Source organism: Anser cygnoides, chromosome 10 (genome assembly GCF_040182565.1).
Source record: "Anser cygnoides isolate HZ-2024a breed goose chromosome 10, Taihu_goose_T2T_genome, whole genome shotgun sequence".
Classification (NCBI taxonomy): Eukaryota; Metazoa; Chordata; class Aves; order Anseriformes; family Anatidae; genus Anser; species Anser cygnoides.
In genome coordinates, this window is record NC_089882.1 from 17,992,225 (window position 1) to 18,010,953 (window position 18,729).

The following is an 18,729-nucleotide window of genomic DNA, read 5'->3' on the forward strand; positions in this document are numbered from 1 at the left end:
TGATATGGGGGTCTGTCTTTGTTAACATCAGCTCTTCCAAATACCTGGCAAAAACCTGTTTCATTTGTGGACTGCTTCTTCTGCCACATTGGTGGACTGACAGAATTAGTTTGAACAAACAAAACTCCTGGCAAGGATGGGAAAAGATTTATGTCCTAAAACTGAAAAGAAGAAAGCATTCAATGGGGAGGGAACAAGGTGGGTTCTTGACTCAGAAGAACGACAAGCGGGGTCAGACCTGCCCCGTTGCCTAATTCCAGAGGTAGTAATTGGGGAGATTGAGTGGAGAGCAAAACAGCAAGACAAGCACACGGCAATACTTTCCTTGGACAAGTAGTGGGGGAATGCACAGACCCCGTACCTTTCAGAGACTCTAAACTACAGGGTTCCTAAACTTAAAATCACCGCAGATGAGAGTGTCCAAGTGTGGTGGGGAGCACTTGCTCACACCTGACCTTGTTTGCATGTTCTTGTCCTGGCAGATTAGTGGCAGATTATGGTTTCTGTGGGCCAATCTTCGATGCATTACCAAAGCTTGTACGTGAAAGGCACTAATAAATGCTCTGGCTAGACCCTAAGGACCTGCAGCGTGCCATGTTTGACATGCACCACATAGGTGGTTGAGACAGTAGCCATTTACCTGTAAAAAGATCTGTAGAGCAGCAGATGCCTGGCATGTTTCACACAGAGCTGGAGCCTCTCCTGCACAGAGAGAACATACAGATCCTAGCACAAATTTTCTCTCCTAATTGCTATTTTTTAATGTTGAAACTGGGTGAATTTTCTTGGGGGTGGCAAAAAGCAGTTACATAATCCTGCTGTCATCCTTGTCAAATTCAACGCCTGGTTCTAAATCCTGCTCGAGGTTGACCAGTTCTAGGAGAAAAATAATGTTAGCAAAATGTCTTGTCAGTGTTAGAAAAGCCAGCATTGCTCTGGAAAATGGCTTGACTATTTTCACCGAAGCACTAGAAGAAGAAATAGCTGAGGATGCCAGTCAGCACAGAAAACTTGCCCCTAAATTGTTAAAGGCTTGGCTATTACAGTGCTTGTGTTGGAAATATTAGCAAAAAAAAAATCATGTTCATTGTGTCAAATACTTTGAACACTGTGAAGAAATATGTAATAGAAGCTAAAACAGCTGTCACTAATGGGATTGGAGCATTCCCAAAATGCTTGTAGTAGCCAGCTTGTTCTTCCCATGCAGCTTCTGATAGAGTGGACTGTAATATTTAAGGCCAGAGCAATAGCTCTGCAGTTATGTTTATTTCATTTGAATGTAGATTTTTCATATCTGTACAAAAATGGCAAAGTTAATCTGCTTCCCTGTGACTGGAATCTGGAAAGGCCTTCTTGACATATCTGAGCTGGTTTGTGGCTTCTCTCTTACAGACCATTTTAGACTCTACACAGAAACTGAATCCGTGCCAGATCCGGAAGCTTTTCTACATTCTCAGCACACTAGCATTCAGCCAGAGACAGGAGGGAAGCTATATTCAGGTAAGGAGGGACACAACAAAAAGGAGTTCAGCTGTACTTTGGTCCTTTGGCTAGGCTAAATTCTAGTGGTTATATTGCACAAATAGTGGCCTCGTTTATAAAAAGCAGTTGGTGTCAAGATGTCCTTCAGCTTAAGACTCTATTCTCCACAACCTGTTGCAGACTAGGTTGAGGCTCCAGTCTTTCCTATCCTGTATAGCAATGATAGCAAGGAAATACAGAGGCTGTATCTTTCCTGGAAATGCCCTCTTCTCTCATATCTAAGAAAGGTAGAGTTGGTAGAATTGTTGGTGGAAGGGCACTGACGTCAGTCTCTGATCTAACTTCCCAGTGGGACTGTCGCCAGCATGAGGTCAGGTTGCCTGTGGCTTTATCTAGCTGAACCTTGAAGATGTGCAGAAGTGTAAATTTGGAGCCTGTTTCTCGTTCATTTGGAAGCATTCAGAAAGCACAGTTCAGCTTCTTTCCCCAAGGCGCTCCTCTTAATTCAGGTGGTTAATGTTCGTACCTCATGTGTTTATACAAGAGGCACAAAAGAAGCTATCAAACCTTTTAAGAACCTGCTTTGGCAGGGGGGTTGGACTCGATGATCTCTCGAGGTCCCTTCCAACCCCTACAATTCTGTGAAACCTCTTCTGTCTAAGTTCGTATTCGTTTTACAGAGGATACCTTGTATGACTCCGTTGCAGTATAACAGTGGTGATGTCAGGTACCTCTGTCTGAATTTGTACCCATTTGCACCAGTGCTGCACAGGTCATTCCAGAGGCATCTTGCCAAGTGAAGGTCAAGAAAAGATGGCATAGCCATGGACTCCCTGTTTCTCTGCTACCAGTTTGATCTTGTTGGCACTGGTCCTTTGCATAAGTTACACCTTAAGTCTTCATCTCCTCTGTCTCAAGACTACAGCTTTTGCATACTGAGCATCTCTGTATGGGCCAAACCCCTCCTTTGCAGAACCAGCATGGGCAGTTAATAAGCATCAAGACAACCAGGGCTGTTCTGGTTGCATAAAATTTTCTGGTGGCCTGTGAGATCTTTGCTGCTTTTATGAAACTGCTTCTGAGTTGTCTCACATACTCAGTTCCAGTCTTTGAGTGCTCCTCGTCAGAACAGGGATGCTGTGTGCTTTCATTGTCAGGAGACCTCTTAAGTCTATCATTAGTAGTCCAGAATTCTTCCAAGGTGTTTGTGCCTGTTTTGGGAAAGTGCAGTTGATCAGCTGCTTTGACACAACTGTTAAAATAGAGCATGCTGTGTTGAGACCTGCTGTGTGGTCATGGAGCTGCTGCAGAGAAGCCTTTACAGCTCTGCAGGCGTGCTTTCCCAGGGGACAAGGGAGGCAGCTGGAGGAATGCCTCAATCCCAGGTGTCTGGTGTGCTGTTTCCTCGAACTCTCTTTGGACCTTCCCCCAAGAACTGCTCTATCCCTGAGCCTCCTGCAGCTGGCAGTGTTTCAGAGGGCAGCTATGCAGCTGCAATGTGTGTGTGAAGACCATCTATTTTTTCTTTTTTCAATATGTATTCTTCTATTAATTATAGATGAAATCTGGACATGTTCAGTATAGTAACTAGAGCAAAGCCAAAGCAAATCACTATTAATCCTTTTTGCAGCCTTACCTGGAGTTTTGACCAGTATGCTCATAATGAAGGAAATAACAGGCTGTACGTTCCTCCTCTGACACTGTAATCCCAGTAAACCATTTCTGTGCAGCCTTTGGAGATGACATTAGGTGAAGATGCTGATAGAGCTGAATGATGCACATAAGTACCTCTGTGGTGACATAGGCTGTGTCTGTCTTTTTAGGATGATATGCACATGGTGATCAGGAAATGGCTCTCCAGCACTGTTCCCAACCACAAACAAATGGGGATTATTGGTGCTGTTACCATGATAGGCAGTGTGGCATTGAAAAGGTGAGAAGAAATGTACAAAGGTGAATTTACCATGCTTTAAGACAACCTGGAGTGGGACAAAGAAGGTGGGGGAGAGCAATTGTCTTCTAGCTCATGCACATCTTGGTCAAATCCAATAACTTTGAAATCTTTTCTGCAAATTGCGGCATTTGGCATTGCAACCTGTTTAAATCTCTGCTGCAAATCTTAAAGGCATCCTGAATTTCTTGTTACTGCTTATTCATGGAGGCCTTGACTAGCACCAGCAAGATCTAGTGCTTGGAAAAAAGAAAACGCTGTGGTGGACTGACTGCAGATCAGCATCTGGCACTAAGGCTGAATAGCTTAATGTGCACTGTTTGAATACAGGGAAATCTAAAGGAGAAGAAAGAAGAAAAATTACTGCTGTGCTGGGCATTGGTGTGACAATCTCTAATGTACTATATAAATAATTTATAATTAGCATTGATAAATGAGACAAACTCCCAATAAGAGCTGTGACAAAGATTAAAGGGCTTGGAAAACAAATATTTGAGTGGTGTTGGGAAGCATGACTTCTTAATGGAATGCTTTTGCTGATTATTACATGAAGAGAAAAGCCTGTCTTAGCTGCGGGCCCTGAGTTGTCAGACTTCCTTATGGTTGCTCCCATAGCACTGACATCAGATTTGCTAATTTGAGGCACTGCTTTAACTCTAAGCAGGAGATGCTGAAATGGTTATTTCAAGAACAGGCTTAGAAAATCCTAAAATACAGACTACAGGCAAAAAGTCAGAAGAGTGGGGTCAACAGTGCATCAAGAAACCTGCAGTAGCAGTGAATTTGCCAGGTAAAATGCACACAGGTGACCCCAGCAGGTGGACCGTGGTTTGTGCCTCAGAAAAAGGATTAAATCCCCAGGGAAGTTGTTTGTTTGACTTACAGAGAAATTCCTTCCCTCTCCAACTCTGACCCAAGATCCTGGAGAAAATCTGTCTGCTGCCACTTGAGAAATACCCTTGTAATTGGGTCTTTGTGTACCTTACTGACTTCCTGTCTGATTTCTTAAGAAACTGATTGAAGAAGACAGACTCTAAAGCCTCTGTCAGAGAAAAAACTACCCTTCTGAGCCCTGCAAATAAGCAGCAGGAATTTGAGTAGCTGGCATAATGTCCAGCTCATGTAAGGAGAGGCTCCATGGCCTTCAGAAGAGGAGATGGCTAGAGGTCTCAGGTTAGAAAAAGCATTTCACTGAAGAAGCTGTTGAGTCTTGTCCCAAAGGTGCCAAACAGCAGCAGGTCTCTTTTCCTAATAATGTCCAAAGCATGTCTTCTTCCATGCATAATTCTTCATTTTCTGGAGAGAGTTAACGTGTGTGATGGATTTTGCCATCTCTTAAATGTTGTGCAACAAATGCAAGGTTATCAATTGCTTTCAGAAATGAAGGAGATGGTGGTTCATTGGAGAGACCTGAGCCGAACTTCGAGCGTGATGGACAGGTGGGTGCCAAGAATGGGTGCATACTGGGGCAGTGTGGGAGGGAGGGAGGACACGGTCAGCAAGAAGATGTGACTGGAGACGCAGTCTTAGGTAAAGCAGGATGTGTGTCTGACAGTCAGCTTTACTGGGCGTCGGAGGCTTGTGTATCGACTACAGAGCCAAAATCTATTGAAATTGGTTTTGGAGAAATGAAGGGCTGTATTAAGAAGCATTCAAGCAGTAGTACAGTCATCTAGTGAAAGTCTTCTGTCCAGACATTATTTCAGACAAAAAAAGAAAGAAAGAGGACAATCTCTTTTGTGTTATTCCGTGGTGGAACAGTCTTAGCTCCGTGAAAGACCCATGTTTTTTCTTAAAACTGCATGTCTGTAAGACCAGTCACCATGGGCTGTTAACCTAGAGCTGAATCTTTGGATATACCTCAGAGTAAATTAATGTAAAAACAAGAAGGAGTTAAGGTAAAAGTTTGAGTTGTCCTTTAAAAAAAACAACAAAAAAACATTCTGAAGACTGTTCTCTCCTTTCAGCTTTCTACATTGCTGGACCTTGTAGGCTTCTGCTGTGAGCAAACACCGGAAGTCTTGGCACTCTACTACGATGAACTTGCCAATTTGATTGAGAAGCAGAAGGGAAATTTGGACCTGCAGCTCCTGGTATGTTGCAGAGTTTTTTTAATTTAATCACTTAAATGTATTCTTCAAAAGCAGGATGTTTTTCAAACATGAGCAGGACAAAATCATTCTGAGGATTTCACTCCAGTCTGAGAACTGTTTTTGTTTGAGGCATGCCTAAGGTTCCTGTAAGAGATACAAAATCCTTTCACCTCTTTCTGGTTTCCTTTGTTTGTTTTTGTTTTCTTGTGGTTTCCTTGTTTTTTTGTTGTTGTTTTGATTGTGGCAAATTCCTCGTTATGCTTTAACAGCTTCCTTTATGTGAACTTTCATGTAACAGCAGGAGGAGGGGAAGCCTTTTAAAGGAAATGAAATGACATTTCGGAGTAGGCATTTGAAATCCATAGATAAAGGTAGAACTTGAAAGAACCTTAAACTTTGACTGGAAGCCAATTTCAATACAAAAAGCTAAGGCTGTCTGATATCTGAGAACTTGTAGGAGCCACAGTGAAGATTTATGGTAATAGGAAGAGGTTTGTGAAGGCCAATGCTCTTTCTTCTTGCTGGAGATGTTTTTACATGTGCGCTGTGCCAGCCAGGGGACTAGGAAATCATTCTGGGGCTCAGGAGAGCATGAAAGCTGTTGTGGAATTGATCATTCGTGGTGCCACAAAGAGACCTTTGCGCTTGTGGAGAAGCAGAACTGTGTTTTAGAACAGGGGAAGATGATCAGGGGACTGTGAGCTGCTGACAGTCACCCTAAACAGCCTTGCACCTAGAGCTGGAAAAGCCGCTCTCATGAGATCCAGCTGAGGGTTCCACAGAGGAAAAGCGAAGGATGGAGAGTTTCTCCCTTTTCCTAGCGAGAGTGATGACTCAGTTCTTCCAACATTTGTGCAGACATTTTTTGGTCTTTTCATTGTCTGTCCAGTCTCTGTCACACCTGTTGCCTTATTTCTCCCTTAACTGTTGCTACCCATGTAAGCACCTGAAGTATGTGGGATACATTATGTGAAATAAAATGTTGCCAGCACTTTATAGCCATTTCGTCCTGACCTTGGGTTCTCAGGACAGAGAACTTCCCATGGCCCTTCCAGCCAGCTGCTCTGCCTCTCTGCAGCAGTGGGGAGCTGTTAGACGAGCCCACGTCGAAAGAGCAGGGAAGAAATTGATTGTGCATGCTTGGTAATGTTTCCTGGCTGTCTCTTTAAAGTTAGGCTTTAGCTCTCCTTGCAGGCAGTAGTTTCACTGCTGTGATTGTTCCAGGGTGTTTTTGCTTGGCCTTATCTTTTGCATTTTCCACTGCTGCTGTCGCAGCTTTCTTTGCTGAGCCCATTTGTTGAGCAGGTTTTTCCTTTCTTAATAGGAGGAGTTTGGGAAGAGTCTGGTGGAGGACTTTCCCAGTGACTTTGTGGTGGATCTCAGCCCCACAGTGACCGGGTATGCTGAGCACAGGCTAAGTATTTGTAACGTTTCTGTCACTGACAACTTTGTCAGCGTGGTGATCCTTGTAACTGAGTTTGTCTGCCTTTCCTTGCAGTTCGTTCTTGTTCCCAGTGAAGTCCTTGTATAATCTCGATGAAGATGAAAGTCAGGGAGCAATTGCTATTAACCTCTTACCTTTGGTGTCACAGAGTGAGCTTGGCAGGGTCACTGATGGAACGAATAACCCAAGTAAGAGGTACTGTGGCGCTTACCTTTGCAATCATTCTACATTTAAAGGAATTGTATTTTCATTTCGTGTCCAGCCCTGCGTGCCCAAGTGCTTGATTAGGAGCTGGACATAAGATTTACCGGTTTCCAGTGTTCTTTTCCTTCCCTTGCTGTTAGACATGGGTCAGATAGGTCTAGAGGCATAAGCACGTGCTGGGGAACTGGCAGTCTGTTCTGGCTCAGACTGTTTAGGTGATATTGAGTAAGTCATATTGCATCTACCTTGTTTCCCATCTATCATCTGAGAATCATAGCTCTTTCTTCCAGCATTATTGTGATATTGAAGGCCATACCAAGATGGATAGGCAACTCCATCCATTTGGGCAAAATTCATATTTTGAGCGTTGAGTCTCAAATGGAGTCAGCAAGTAGTTAGTGTGTGTCAAGAGTACACAATTGGTTCTCACCCTTCAGTTGCACTTTGACAACATGGTCTTCTGCTTCACAGCAAAACCACAAACATGCCACCACAAGTAAAATTTGTATGAGAAACAAAGGCTTTGTCCTTAGAGAATGAAACAGGAAGCATGCAGGAAATAAAACATCTTATTAAACAATGGGACATCAAAGTTAAAAATAATAAAAGGCTTTTTTTTTTCTAACGATCACCTTTATATCTTGCATAATTTATTGTCAGAAGATTTTGTTGAGATTGTATTTGTGCTTAAAAAATACATGATTACTTTATACCAAGTAAAAAGAAATATAGCTACCTTATATATATCGATGGGAAAAAAAATGTTAATTTTCCTCACTTACAATGTGAGCAGTAGCATGCTAGAAAACATTCAGGGAGGTTTCTCTACTGCTCACAGCTGTCTTTTGCACAAATTGTTGTAGTTCCTCCAGAACTATTCAACTTTGATTTCTACCTGAAATAAATCTGACCCCATTTTTGTTCAGTACAGCAGGTTTTCTGCCCTTAAGTTTTCCCAGAAAATTGATGATCACCGATGTATTTATTAACCATATGATGCATTTCTGCTTTGTGTTGCTATGACTCTTGAGAAGCAAAGTAGAAGAAGGTATAGGCAAGGTGGCGTGGGGAGGACATAAGACACAAGAGAGAAGTGATGAGCATTCTGGAGGTATATAAAACATAGGACCCACTTCATTTCTCTCTCTCTTTTTTCTTTTCCCCAGGGTAGTGTCACCAATATGTCTATCACCCTCTTTCCGATTGCTCAGGCTCTACACTGGAGAGCAAAACAATGGAAGCCTGGAGGAGATTGATGCCTTATTAGGTATGGAAAGTAAATCTTTTACAGAGCCCCTCTGGCTGACTTGTTCCTGTCCCAGATCTGCAAAGCCTTCCCACAGCTGTGGGAAGAGTTGTGTAGTTTATGATGGAGGCTGAGATGCTCTGTTGCCCACAAGTGGAAGGGAAGCAGGGGAGACGATCACTTTCTCTGGGAAGTGACTGATGGTGTTTACTCCAAATAGTCATTGGAATCGAGAATACAGGCTTTCAGAAGAGTCATTGTCCATGCAAAAAGCAAAGCATAGGTAGCAAACACAGTCCAAGGTGTTCTCTACCTACCCTGTCTCAGGTTGCCCCCTGTACCTGACTGATCTGGAAGTTGAAGGGAAGATAGACTCTCTTTCCAAGCAGGAACGGGAATTTCTGTGCTCACTTCTCTTCTATGCGCTCAACTGGTTTCGTGAGGTGAGTAGAGCCTTGTCTGCATGTTTTGGAGTGGAACTGAGGAGCAGCACTTAAAAACACAAACCCTAGGCTTCAGGGGTGCAATTGTTGAGGGAGAGTCTTGCCTCTTAGAAATGTTCTCCAGCAAGGTGTTGTTGATCTCTCTGTTTCTTCTCTTCATTACCATTTATGCTTTATCCTGATTCTAGTAACAACTCTGCTTTCTTGGCTAAGAATTCGACCTGTAGCTGCTGTGCTGTTGCTTTTCAGATCCCATTTTCTTGTGGGCTTCTGAAGAGCTTTGTTCATGCAGTCTGGATTTGGTCATTCAGGCCACTTGTGCTGACTGTTGTGTGCTTATTTGGGACTTGTGGATGTTATTCAGAAAAGAAAAAGTAAAAATGGATGCAAATCTCCCTAATTCACAGTGAGTTTGTTTTGTGTCTCTAGGTTGTAAATGCTTTCTGCCAGCAACAGGACGCTGAGATGAAGGGGAAGGTTTTGACTCGAATACAGAACATCACAGAGCTGCAGAATGTGCTAGGAAAATGCTTGGCAGGTGTGTATGAAAACATTTGCATGTTCTGGGCCTGCACCAGCTGTGAAGTGAAAGGTATTGGTTTAAACATCAAAGAAGGAATTGTATGGTAATATATGCTGCATTATTACAGTGACCTAAGAATCTGCCTGAGTGTAGAGGAGGAAGCCAGCTTCTCTCCAAAAGATACAGTGTGATTCTCCGGCATTCAGGTTGTACTGAGCTGTTGAGGCCTGTTACAAGCATCAGCTGACTTGGCCCATGAATTCCTGCTGTCTGGCAGCTGGAACCGAGTGCAGGAACCTGGTGGTCCCTGTTCCAGGCCAATGAGCACAGTCACAGAAACTGGCAGACGACAACCGTTGAAGACAGCACCTATGCACAGGACTCACATAAAACATAAGTAAAGACAGCCGAGTCCCCTTCCTGCTCTTCAGCTGCTTGAGACACTTTTGAGTCACAGGCACAGATGCATTTGCAGATCCCCAAGTACTGGCACAGCCCCCCTGTCTGTCTAATACTCCTGCCCATATTCTGGGCCCTATAAACTGCTCTACAGGTCTCCTACTAACCACCAAGTCCAGCTTGCTGCTCCTTACTACCCGGCAGACACACACACTCATATATATACTCATCCCACAAGCACTTCACGCTTGTAGGTCTGCCAAATCCCAACATGGACCATCCACCCAGCTGATAGCCCCTCCTGGACCCAGGGCCTCCTACTTGCTGGCTAGTCTGGCTTTGAAGTTGGACAAGAAATTGCAGACGCACACCCCAATGCATGCCAATTTTGGGGAAGATGCAAATGCTCGCCCCTGCTCTGTCCCAGCAGCCAGCACCAGGCAAGTGGGCTGTGACCCATGGTCCTGCTCCAGCTGCTGGTGCTGAGTCCCTCACTTGCTCCACTCACGCTGATGCCCTCTAACACCTGGTTCGCAGCACGCACAAACGCTCTTCCTGCCCCAGTGGCTGGTAGCCAAGACCCCCACCCATGCCAGGAGCTGACAGTGAGGACCCACTTGCTGCAATTGCTGGCACCAAATCCACTCACACCGCTCACCCCAGTAGTTGGTGCTCTGGCCACAAAGTCCATGGGACCTGTCGAGATGCTTTCAAGAGCTGTTGGCCCTGCAGCTACTGAAGTTGAGACCTTCACTCACTCCAGATACCGGCACCAAAGGCCAAGGGCTTCTAAATGCCCAGTCTGACTCTAGTTGCTGGCCCAGCATTTACTCACACAGGGCTGGCCAGTGGTCTGCAGTGGTTTGCATTTTGTCCTTTGCACGCACGCACTCACAGGATAAGAGAAGTGAGATTACATTGAAATGAAGCTAAGAAAGGATTTAATACGAAGATAGGACAGACCGGGGGGGTCAGGTGAAGGGGTCAGTCATGCAAATGTACTGATTGGTAATGTTGCACTCATGTCCAGTCCTTTTATACCTGTTTCTATCTATTCCCCCCTTCATTCCTCCCCATCCCCTTTCCTTGCATGCACATTCCTTCATCAGTTTGCATAGTTCCACCACCACTCCTACTCTCCTGGAATATCACAAGTCCTCAAGTTCCTCTTTTTCATCCCATTTTATCAGTTTCAAAGTCCAGCTGTCTCTCCTTAAAGCTTTGATGGGAATTTCTTATTGACCATCAATTAGGAAGTGGAGATTTTTGGTCTTTGTCTATGAGGTTTGTGTTTGTCCTTGTTTATGGGCTTCCCCTATTACTTATACTAATTTTTGCATTGAAAAGGTCCTCAATCAGATAACCTTAATGAAGAATACTTTATCACCTTCCACATACCCTTCCACAAGCTATCCATTACAAGCTTTATTTTTAAACCAGTGGATCAACATCAATCCTAAATAAAGAGCCTCGTCAACACCTTTCTATTGAACCAAGAGAACTACAGGGACAGCAAGGAAAGGGCTCAGATGTGCTAGAGCAGCCCTTTTCTGCTTCACTTACATTCATCAAGGTCCAAAGACAGCCGAGCTCTTGTTATTCTCCCTTTCTGGAGGATTGCAAAGAGCTGTAATTCTGGTGCAGCGTGGCAATACAAAAAGGTTGACTGCAGCTAAATGTGCCTGAGCGTAAGAGCAGAGGGATGTTCACAGGGATGGGGAAACGGGGTACTTCCTCTAGACGTGCATCTTGCCTCTGTTTTCTCATTCAGGAGCTGAACTAACCAAAGTTCTGCATTTTGACTCTTTCAGCAACCCCTGGCTATGTCCCACCACCAGCTACTTTTGATTCTGAAGCCGTGGAGGGAGTACCATCCGTTAACTCTGTTGGTCCCATGAGAAAAAAAAATGGTAACAAGTTTATAACATTTAAGGAAGCAGATGTGATGTTGGGTTTGATTGGCAAGTTGCACTGCAGTCAGTAGCGCTTGTGTGATGCATAAAGCACAGAATTTCTGGTATGGCCTATCTAGCTTGAACTCTAAGCTGATCAACTCCTGGTGCAGATGGAGGTGTAAAAATATCCTACTCCAAACAGCTGCTGGATAGTCTGTTTTTTTGGGGAAGCTACGCTTAGCATATAACTATTGAAAATTCATTGAAATGAATTCCCCAGATCCCCTTTAGATCTCTTTTCATTGATGGAAATCCTGTTGGCAAGCTGTCAGTCCTTTGGCACAGTGGCCGTCAGTTCTGAAGTGTTCTGCTTGAATTGCTTTTGGACCTTGTGTGAATGTTACCTGGCCCTAGTGACTTACTGGATGTCTGTTTGATCTAATACGTTGTTTAGGATTACTTGAAATGGAGTTTCTTTGGTCTCGCGAGATGCTACACAGTGTGTCAGGTTTGAGAGTCTCCCTGCCTTTGTCAGCAGTGAAGCCCATTGCAAGGAATTCATCGAGTTACTCTACTATTGGCATAGCGTCCCTGCCAGCCCCTTCTGGAGTTGTTTGTCTTACTGTCATTTTCCAGGTCCTCTGCTTTGCTCAGTGAAACAACAACACTAATTTTGGTTCAAGCATTTTTTTTAAAGATAAGGACCCACCATTTTTTTGCAGTCACAGCATAACATTTTTAAAGTACAGTAAGAAAAGTGAGAGTTACTTTAATTTCTTACTTCGATTTTATAAAATAGAAGCTGACTGGGGGGAGGAGAGCCCCAAATGCTTTTGACTCTCTTTCTGACTATGATCCTGGCTGCAGATGACACGCAACCTGTGTATATTCCATGCTTTCTTAGGGCTGCTTAAAGTACAGCCTGAGCTATTTCCCTGCCTTACAGCCTCAACAGTGTTGAGCACGGTGCAGCTTTTATTTCTAAAGTTGCTTTTCTCTTTAAGGAAGGAAGAAAAAGTCTGATGGCAGCAAAGCCAGCTTTGCAGACCGTTCTCAAGCAGATGAAAGCTCTGAGGGAAACCAGCCTGATAATGAGCTCTCTGAGCTGGAGAAGGTAGGAATATACCCCTGGGGACTTGCGAGAAAGGCAGACAAATGAAAATGACTTAGAAAAAGAAACAAAATTTTTGAATTACTAAAATAATCAGGCAACTACCATTTCTAGACTCTGATCAGAAATTGTGAGATAAATCTGGAAAATACAGACCCTTGTAAGGATCATATTTCCCACTGTCTCCAGTCTGCTTCAGTCACATGCTCATTTTTCATATTTTCTTTGAGGTGTTTGATCAATGTACTCATCATAAGGCATATTAAAAATTATTCATTTTCATCCCATGTTAAGAGCTAGTTCCCAAACCTATCAGCTAATGAATTTTGGATTATGCTTCTTGTTCTTTGAAGCAAGGTCTTAAAGTATTGTCATCATGTTGAGAATGCAAGGTCTGTGCTGGCTGAAGGAGCAAAGCCAGAGGAGTGTGCCTGGTTTTGGGCTCAGCATCCCAGGTGCTGAGATCTTATAAGAATTCCACAAGGCACCACTTCTACCTCTGTTACTAACAAATGTTATTCAGAGCCTATTTTATCCATTTCTGTGCAGCAAATACGTTTTTCCTACCTCCCTGGTTCTGTACAGATATGATAACTGAGTCGAGTCTGATAATAAAGAGAGCAATAGAGAGCAACCCTGCAGAGAAGAGAGACTTGGGGTTTCTGGTGGACACAAGGCTCGACATGAGCCAGCAGCGCGTGCTCGTCCTGGGCTGCATCAAAAGAGGTGTGACCAGGTGGAGGGAGGGGATTGTGCCCCTCTGCTCTGCCCCTGTGAGGCCTCACCCCTGCTGCATCCAAGGATGATTAGAGGACTCGAGCACCTCTCCTGGAGAGGGGGCTGGGGGAGCTGGGCACGTTCAGCCTGGAGAAGAGAAGGCTTCGGAGAGACCTCGTTGTGGTCTTTTAATGCTTAAAGGGATTTATAAATCCTTTTATAAAAAGGATAGAGAAGGACTCTTACTCAATTAGATAATGATAGGATAAGAGGGAATAGTCTTAAACTAAAAGAGGATGGATTTAGATTAGACACTAGGAGGAAATTCTTCACTGTAATGGTAGCGAGGCACTGGCACAGGCTGTCCAGAGAAGCTGTGGATGCCCCATCCCTGGAGGTGTTCAAGGCCAAGCTGGATGGGGCCTTGGTCAACCTGATCTAGTGGGTGGCATCTCTGCCTATGGCAGAGGGGTTGGAGTTAGATGATCTTTAAGGTCCCTTCCAAGACAAGCCATTCTATGAATAATGTCACTTACATTACAACAAATAAACAAAGTCTCAGATAGTTTGGGGAATTAATGTAACTAAACTTTCTTAGCTAAACAGAGTACAGGTCCCAGACTAATCCATAGATGCAATGCCCTATCCAGGACAACAGAATACAGAAATCCTGGTGTGAGCCACATATAACATACATTGGGTCACACGGCAGGGCTGCATGGAATGAAACTCTAAGAATGTATAGATATGATTAAAAGCAAGATAGCATCCCATGGCTTACCGTCCTGGTAGTTATCAAAGACAAAAACATTGGCCTTCCCCTTTTATGGTGCTTACGGGACACTGTCTTTTACCAAGTCCAGGATGAGTTTCATGATGGCCGTTGATTCATGGGAAGACGATAGCAAAGATTGTTCCAGTTTCCTAGATATTATTTTTTTTTTCCAGAAAGCTTTTAGTGACTTGTACGGTACAAAATGGAAATGATTCTGATTCTGCGTGCCCATCTCTGTATTAGCTACTGTGAATTCTTCTTAGTCTTGTTTCAGCCTGGCATGAAATATAAAAGACTGTGTGAAAGAAACAGCGTTATTTGAGCTAGTAAGTCTTATAGTTTTACAAGTTGCAAGCTGAATTCTGCCATTTACTTTTCAGACTGCTGCTGAGAGAGAGGCAGGGAACCCTCTGGCACAGCTGCAGAGTTATCGCCCCTACTTCCGAGAACTAGACCTGGAAGTGTTCACTGTACTCCACTGTGGGCTGCTGACAAAGTCTATCCTGGACACAGAGATGCATACAGAGGTGAGTGGAGCAGCACAAAAACATCCAGGTATGACTTTGTGTTATGTATTGCCTCTCTCTGAGGCCTTGTTTCCTTCTGATCCATTGAAATGGGTGGAAGATTGATCCAGGGCTGTGAGCTAGGTACCAGGAGAGAATCTGTCTGCAAAGAAAACGAAGTACCTCAGGGCACTGAGATAAAAAGGACTTTCCTTCTATATTAGACATGAAGTACAGCAACAATATTTTTTTTTAAAAAAAAAAGTAATTTTAATATTGCATATAACGGAAAAAGATACAGTGTAACGTATGCATTTAACAGAAAGCAAGAGGCTTTAGTACTGAATACTGCTCAGCTGCAGGATGTGGTGGCCTACCTATTACAGAGAACCTATGGCATTACAGTCCATGTTGCAAAAGCCAAATGTCTCAAGTTATCAGCAGATGAATCTGTGTAAGGGGAGGTTCAGGTTGGGTGTTAGGAAAAGATTCTTCACTGAGAGGGTGGTTGGGCACTGGAACAGGCTCCCCAAGGAAGTGGTTATGGCACCAAGCTTGTTGGAGTCCAAGAAGTGTTTGGACAATGCTCTCAGGCACGTGGTTTGATTTGTAAGTAGTCCTTTGTCGAGCCAGGAGTTGGACTCAATGTTCCTTGTGGGTCCCCTCCAGCTCAGGATATCCTATGATTCTAGATGGAAAACTGGGCTCAAATGTTGGATTAGTGTCATGGATGTGCCCTCCCTGGACAGGGTCCTGTTTACCATCTGGGAGCTTCTATAAAACTGCATTACTATGGATATGGAAAGCAGAAATGCTAAATTTTATTATGCTCTTTATAGGCAGGCTGAGTCCACCTGCAGTCTAATTTTGGTGCACAACAGTAGGATTAATAAACTATGAGAAGGGCACAGTAGACTGGAGTGTGGCCTGGCCTGCTCCATGGACAGCTATCTCTGTGGGTACAGAGTGCAGGACAGTTGGAAGACTGTGACAAATCTCCTGGCATATGTGGCAGTATTTCAAATTACGTCTTGGCTATTACTCAGTTGGTGATTTTTGTGACTCTTTGGACTCAAACCTCTTTTTATCCCTAGGATGCCAGTGGTATTTTGAACTTCAATGCATAAATTGGTTCTCTGTCAGTACTTGGGTGTTACTGGTGCCTGTTCCACCAGAGCACCAGGCTGACTTCATGCTTTGAGTAAGCAGAACCAATGTCCCATACCTGCAAGAGGGAGACAAAACCCTGGCATCTACCAAACTGGTCCCTGGCTGAGGTTAACTAAGCCAGGAGTTGTAAGTGGAAATGGAGGAGGTGAAGCTGAGCTTCAAGGCACCTACAACTAGGTCCTGAGTCCAGGAATTGACTGTCCTTCCTTATAATTACAGGCTAGTGAAATTGTGCAGCTGGGGCCTGCTGAATTGTACTTCCTCCTGGAGGACCTGTGCTGGAAGCTGGAACATGTGCTGACTCCAGGCTCCACAAGGAGAGTGCCCTTCTTAAAGGCATGTACAGCAGTAGCTAATGGTGCAAGGCCTGTACCAAGCAGAGCATGTCAGTGACTTCCACGCTTATCCTGAATGGATAAATGCTTTTCAGAATTATTTTCACTTAACAGCTGAATGTCCCAACTGTGTGTCAGAGCAGCATTTGTTCTTGCAAAAGAGATTTCTGTACCACTTCTCTGTCCAAGGGGACAAGACGTAGCTCAGGTTAGGCAGACAGAAGCTGTTGGACTCAGTTTTCTGTTGTTTTTTTTTGTTTGTTTTTTGTTGTTTGTTTGTTTGCTTTGTAGTCTTTAGAACAGCACCTTGAGTGTAGTGACTCTTTGGTTTCCTGGCCGATGACTTCAGGAAGAATGTAAATGCATGTGGCCCATTGCATTAAACTATGAGAAATTCACTACACCAGTGTACCTCTTCTTTATCTTTTTACCTATCTTAATTCCCATGTACAGAGACTGCCTTCTCTTAGTGTTTGAGTAAAACATGATGACCTAGATGTCATATCAGTTTTGTTCTCTCCACCAAATGTTATCCACTTGTCTGAGTTGGTGCTGGTTGTTCGGCAGAAGCCATTTTTTTTATTCAGTGCCCTTTCCTGGCAGAGTATATGACATCAGGAATTGCACTGCTCTGAAGTAATCTAAGTTATTCTCAAGTACCTCACACAAAATTATTCTCAAGTAAGATTGATGAAGTGACTTTAAACTTTTGGGTTTGCTGCAGGAAAGAGGCTACAAGGATATTGGCTTTACCCACCTGCGTCAGAGATCCCCTAAGGAAGTTGCTGTGTGTGTAGTCAAGCTACTAAAGCCACTGTGTAATCACATGGAGAACATGCACAATTACTTCCAGGTCAGTGGGCAGCAATTTTGACTCAAAAAAATCATCAGGTTTCGTTGCCTCTCAAAGTATTTTTGGTTTTGTTTGTGGGGGAAAAGAGAGTGGTTTTGGTGTCTTGAGTGGGTTTTTTAGTTTGTTTTTTTAAACATGGAATTTATAGAAATGGATTGTTGTGCCATTGTCTTTCCTTGGAATGGCATGTAATGAATGATTTGTTCTGTATTAAAGGCAGTTACACAAAATCAGGGTGTGGTAGACGAACCAGGAGTGAACATCCAGGAGCACCAGATGATGTCCTCTTGTTACCAACAGCTGCTACTAACTTTTCGCTTGCTATTTGCTTGGTGAGTTCATGCAAAAGAGTATATAATTGCATAAATAAACAAGGTCTCTTTACTGCTTCCTTTTCTTCTTCCCTTCCTTTAAAGCGTTTGTACCCAGCACATGGCCTGTTAGTCATGCAGAACAACACAGTGCGTACATGCACACAACACGCTGGAGACATTTAAACACTTTGTAGTTATGTCAGCCTTTGTTGTCGACCCTGAACTAAACCAGTAGGTGATTAACAGTGAATGCAGGGTAGTCTGAAGCATAGAACTGGCCAGAATTCAGTGTGTTAATCTGTGTGGTTTCGGATTAAGACCAACGTAAGAGGCATATTCTCACACCTGGCTGTGCAACTCTCATTTTGCCTAAGGATCTTGGAATTTCTTACCCCTAAGTCCCCTTGTCTCAGGCTAATTTGTCATTGCCTGAATCCTGAGCAATAGAAGACTTTCTTTTGTCAATGGATAGGATGAATGTGTGTTTCATTAATGAAAAGCCTATGCTGCTCATGTACTTGAACTGGATTCATAAATGCCAAACTCAGTGCATGTGCAGTAGGGATTTAACCTCTGCATCTGCTAATATAATTCTGAATACCATCATAGAAGTGTTTTTTTTTGAATCCTAATTTAGATCTGTATGTAGAAAGCACTTTACCTTTGTTGTACTTCAAAAACATCAGTAACTGTAAAAAGAGTATGAAAGGCAGTAGCAGAACGCAAATAACTGTGACTTTGGCACTCCCTAAACTTTAAATGCTCAGTTATTAAAGTTATATTCTCTTTAATATTTAGCAGAATTTTCTACTTTTCTTTCTCTCTTCCATTGCCCTGGCAGTTGCAGGGAAAAAGATGGTGTATTCAAACCAGGCTTGCTGTTAAAATTGTGGGTTTTTTTTGTGTGTGTGCCCTATAACTTTCATATTGCTGGGCTCTTCTTGCATATCAGCTTCTTTATTTTTCTTGTTGCAAACATATGCCTAGATATGCTTTTGTATCTGATATCTCTCCTCTGTATAGTCTGATGATAAACTGGACTTTTTTTTCTGCCCTCAGGAATGGTTTTTCTCAGCATGAGAATGCTGACTTGCTAAGGTCAGCTCTCCAGGTAGTTGCAGACAGGCTAAAGCCAGGAGAGACGGAATTTCTTCTTCTTGAGGAGCTGATAAGGTAGGATCAATATTTCCCAAGCTTTGAAAGTGAAGAATTTCAAGCAGGTTTTTTTTTGTGGGCATTATGGGTAAATGTGTGTTTGGGAGCTCTCA

At 43.4% G+C, this 18,729-nt stretch overlaps 1 protein-coding gene across 2 annotated transcripts in view; it reads left to right on the plus strand.

Moving 5' to 3' along the window:
• FANCD2 (FA complementation group D2) overlaps positions 1–18,729 on the plus strand; it is a 52,005-nt gene that overhangs the window by 20,037 nt on the left and 13,239 nt on the right. For both annotated transcript variants that reach the window (XM_013201828.3, XM_048053792.2), the window contains exons 18-33: positions 1,393–1,500; positions 3,306–3,415; positions 4,812–4,872; positions 5,401–5,526; positions 6,851–6,924; positions 7,025–7,165; positions 8,341–8,441; positions 8,748–8,863; positions 9,293–9,401; positions 11,597–11,695; positions 12,685–12,794; positions 14,664–14,810; positions 16,179–16,295; positions 17,019–17,147; positions 17,364–17,479; positions 18,521–18,634. In XM_013201828.3, the coding sequence (XP_013057282.3) occupies positions 1,393–1,500; positions 3,306–3,415; positions 4,812–4,872; positions 5,401–5,526; positions 6,851–6,924; positions 7,025–7,165; positions 8,341–8,441; positions 8,748–8,863; positions 9,293–9,401; positions 11,597–11,695; positions 12,685–12,794; positions 14,664–14,810; positions 16,179–16,295; positions 17,019–17,147; positions 17,364–17,479; positions 18,521–18,634 (1,778 nt within the window). The remainder of the gene's footprint in view (positions 1–1,392; positions 1,501–3,305; positions 3,416–4,811; positions 4,873–5,400; positions 5,527–6,850; positions 6,925–7,024; positions 7,166–8,340; positions 8,442–8,747; positions 8,864–9,292; positions 9,402–11,596; positions 11,696–12,684; positions 12,795–14,663; positions 14,811–16,178; positions 16,296–17,018; positions 17,148–17,363; positions 17,480–18,520; positions 18,635–18,729) is intronic.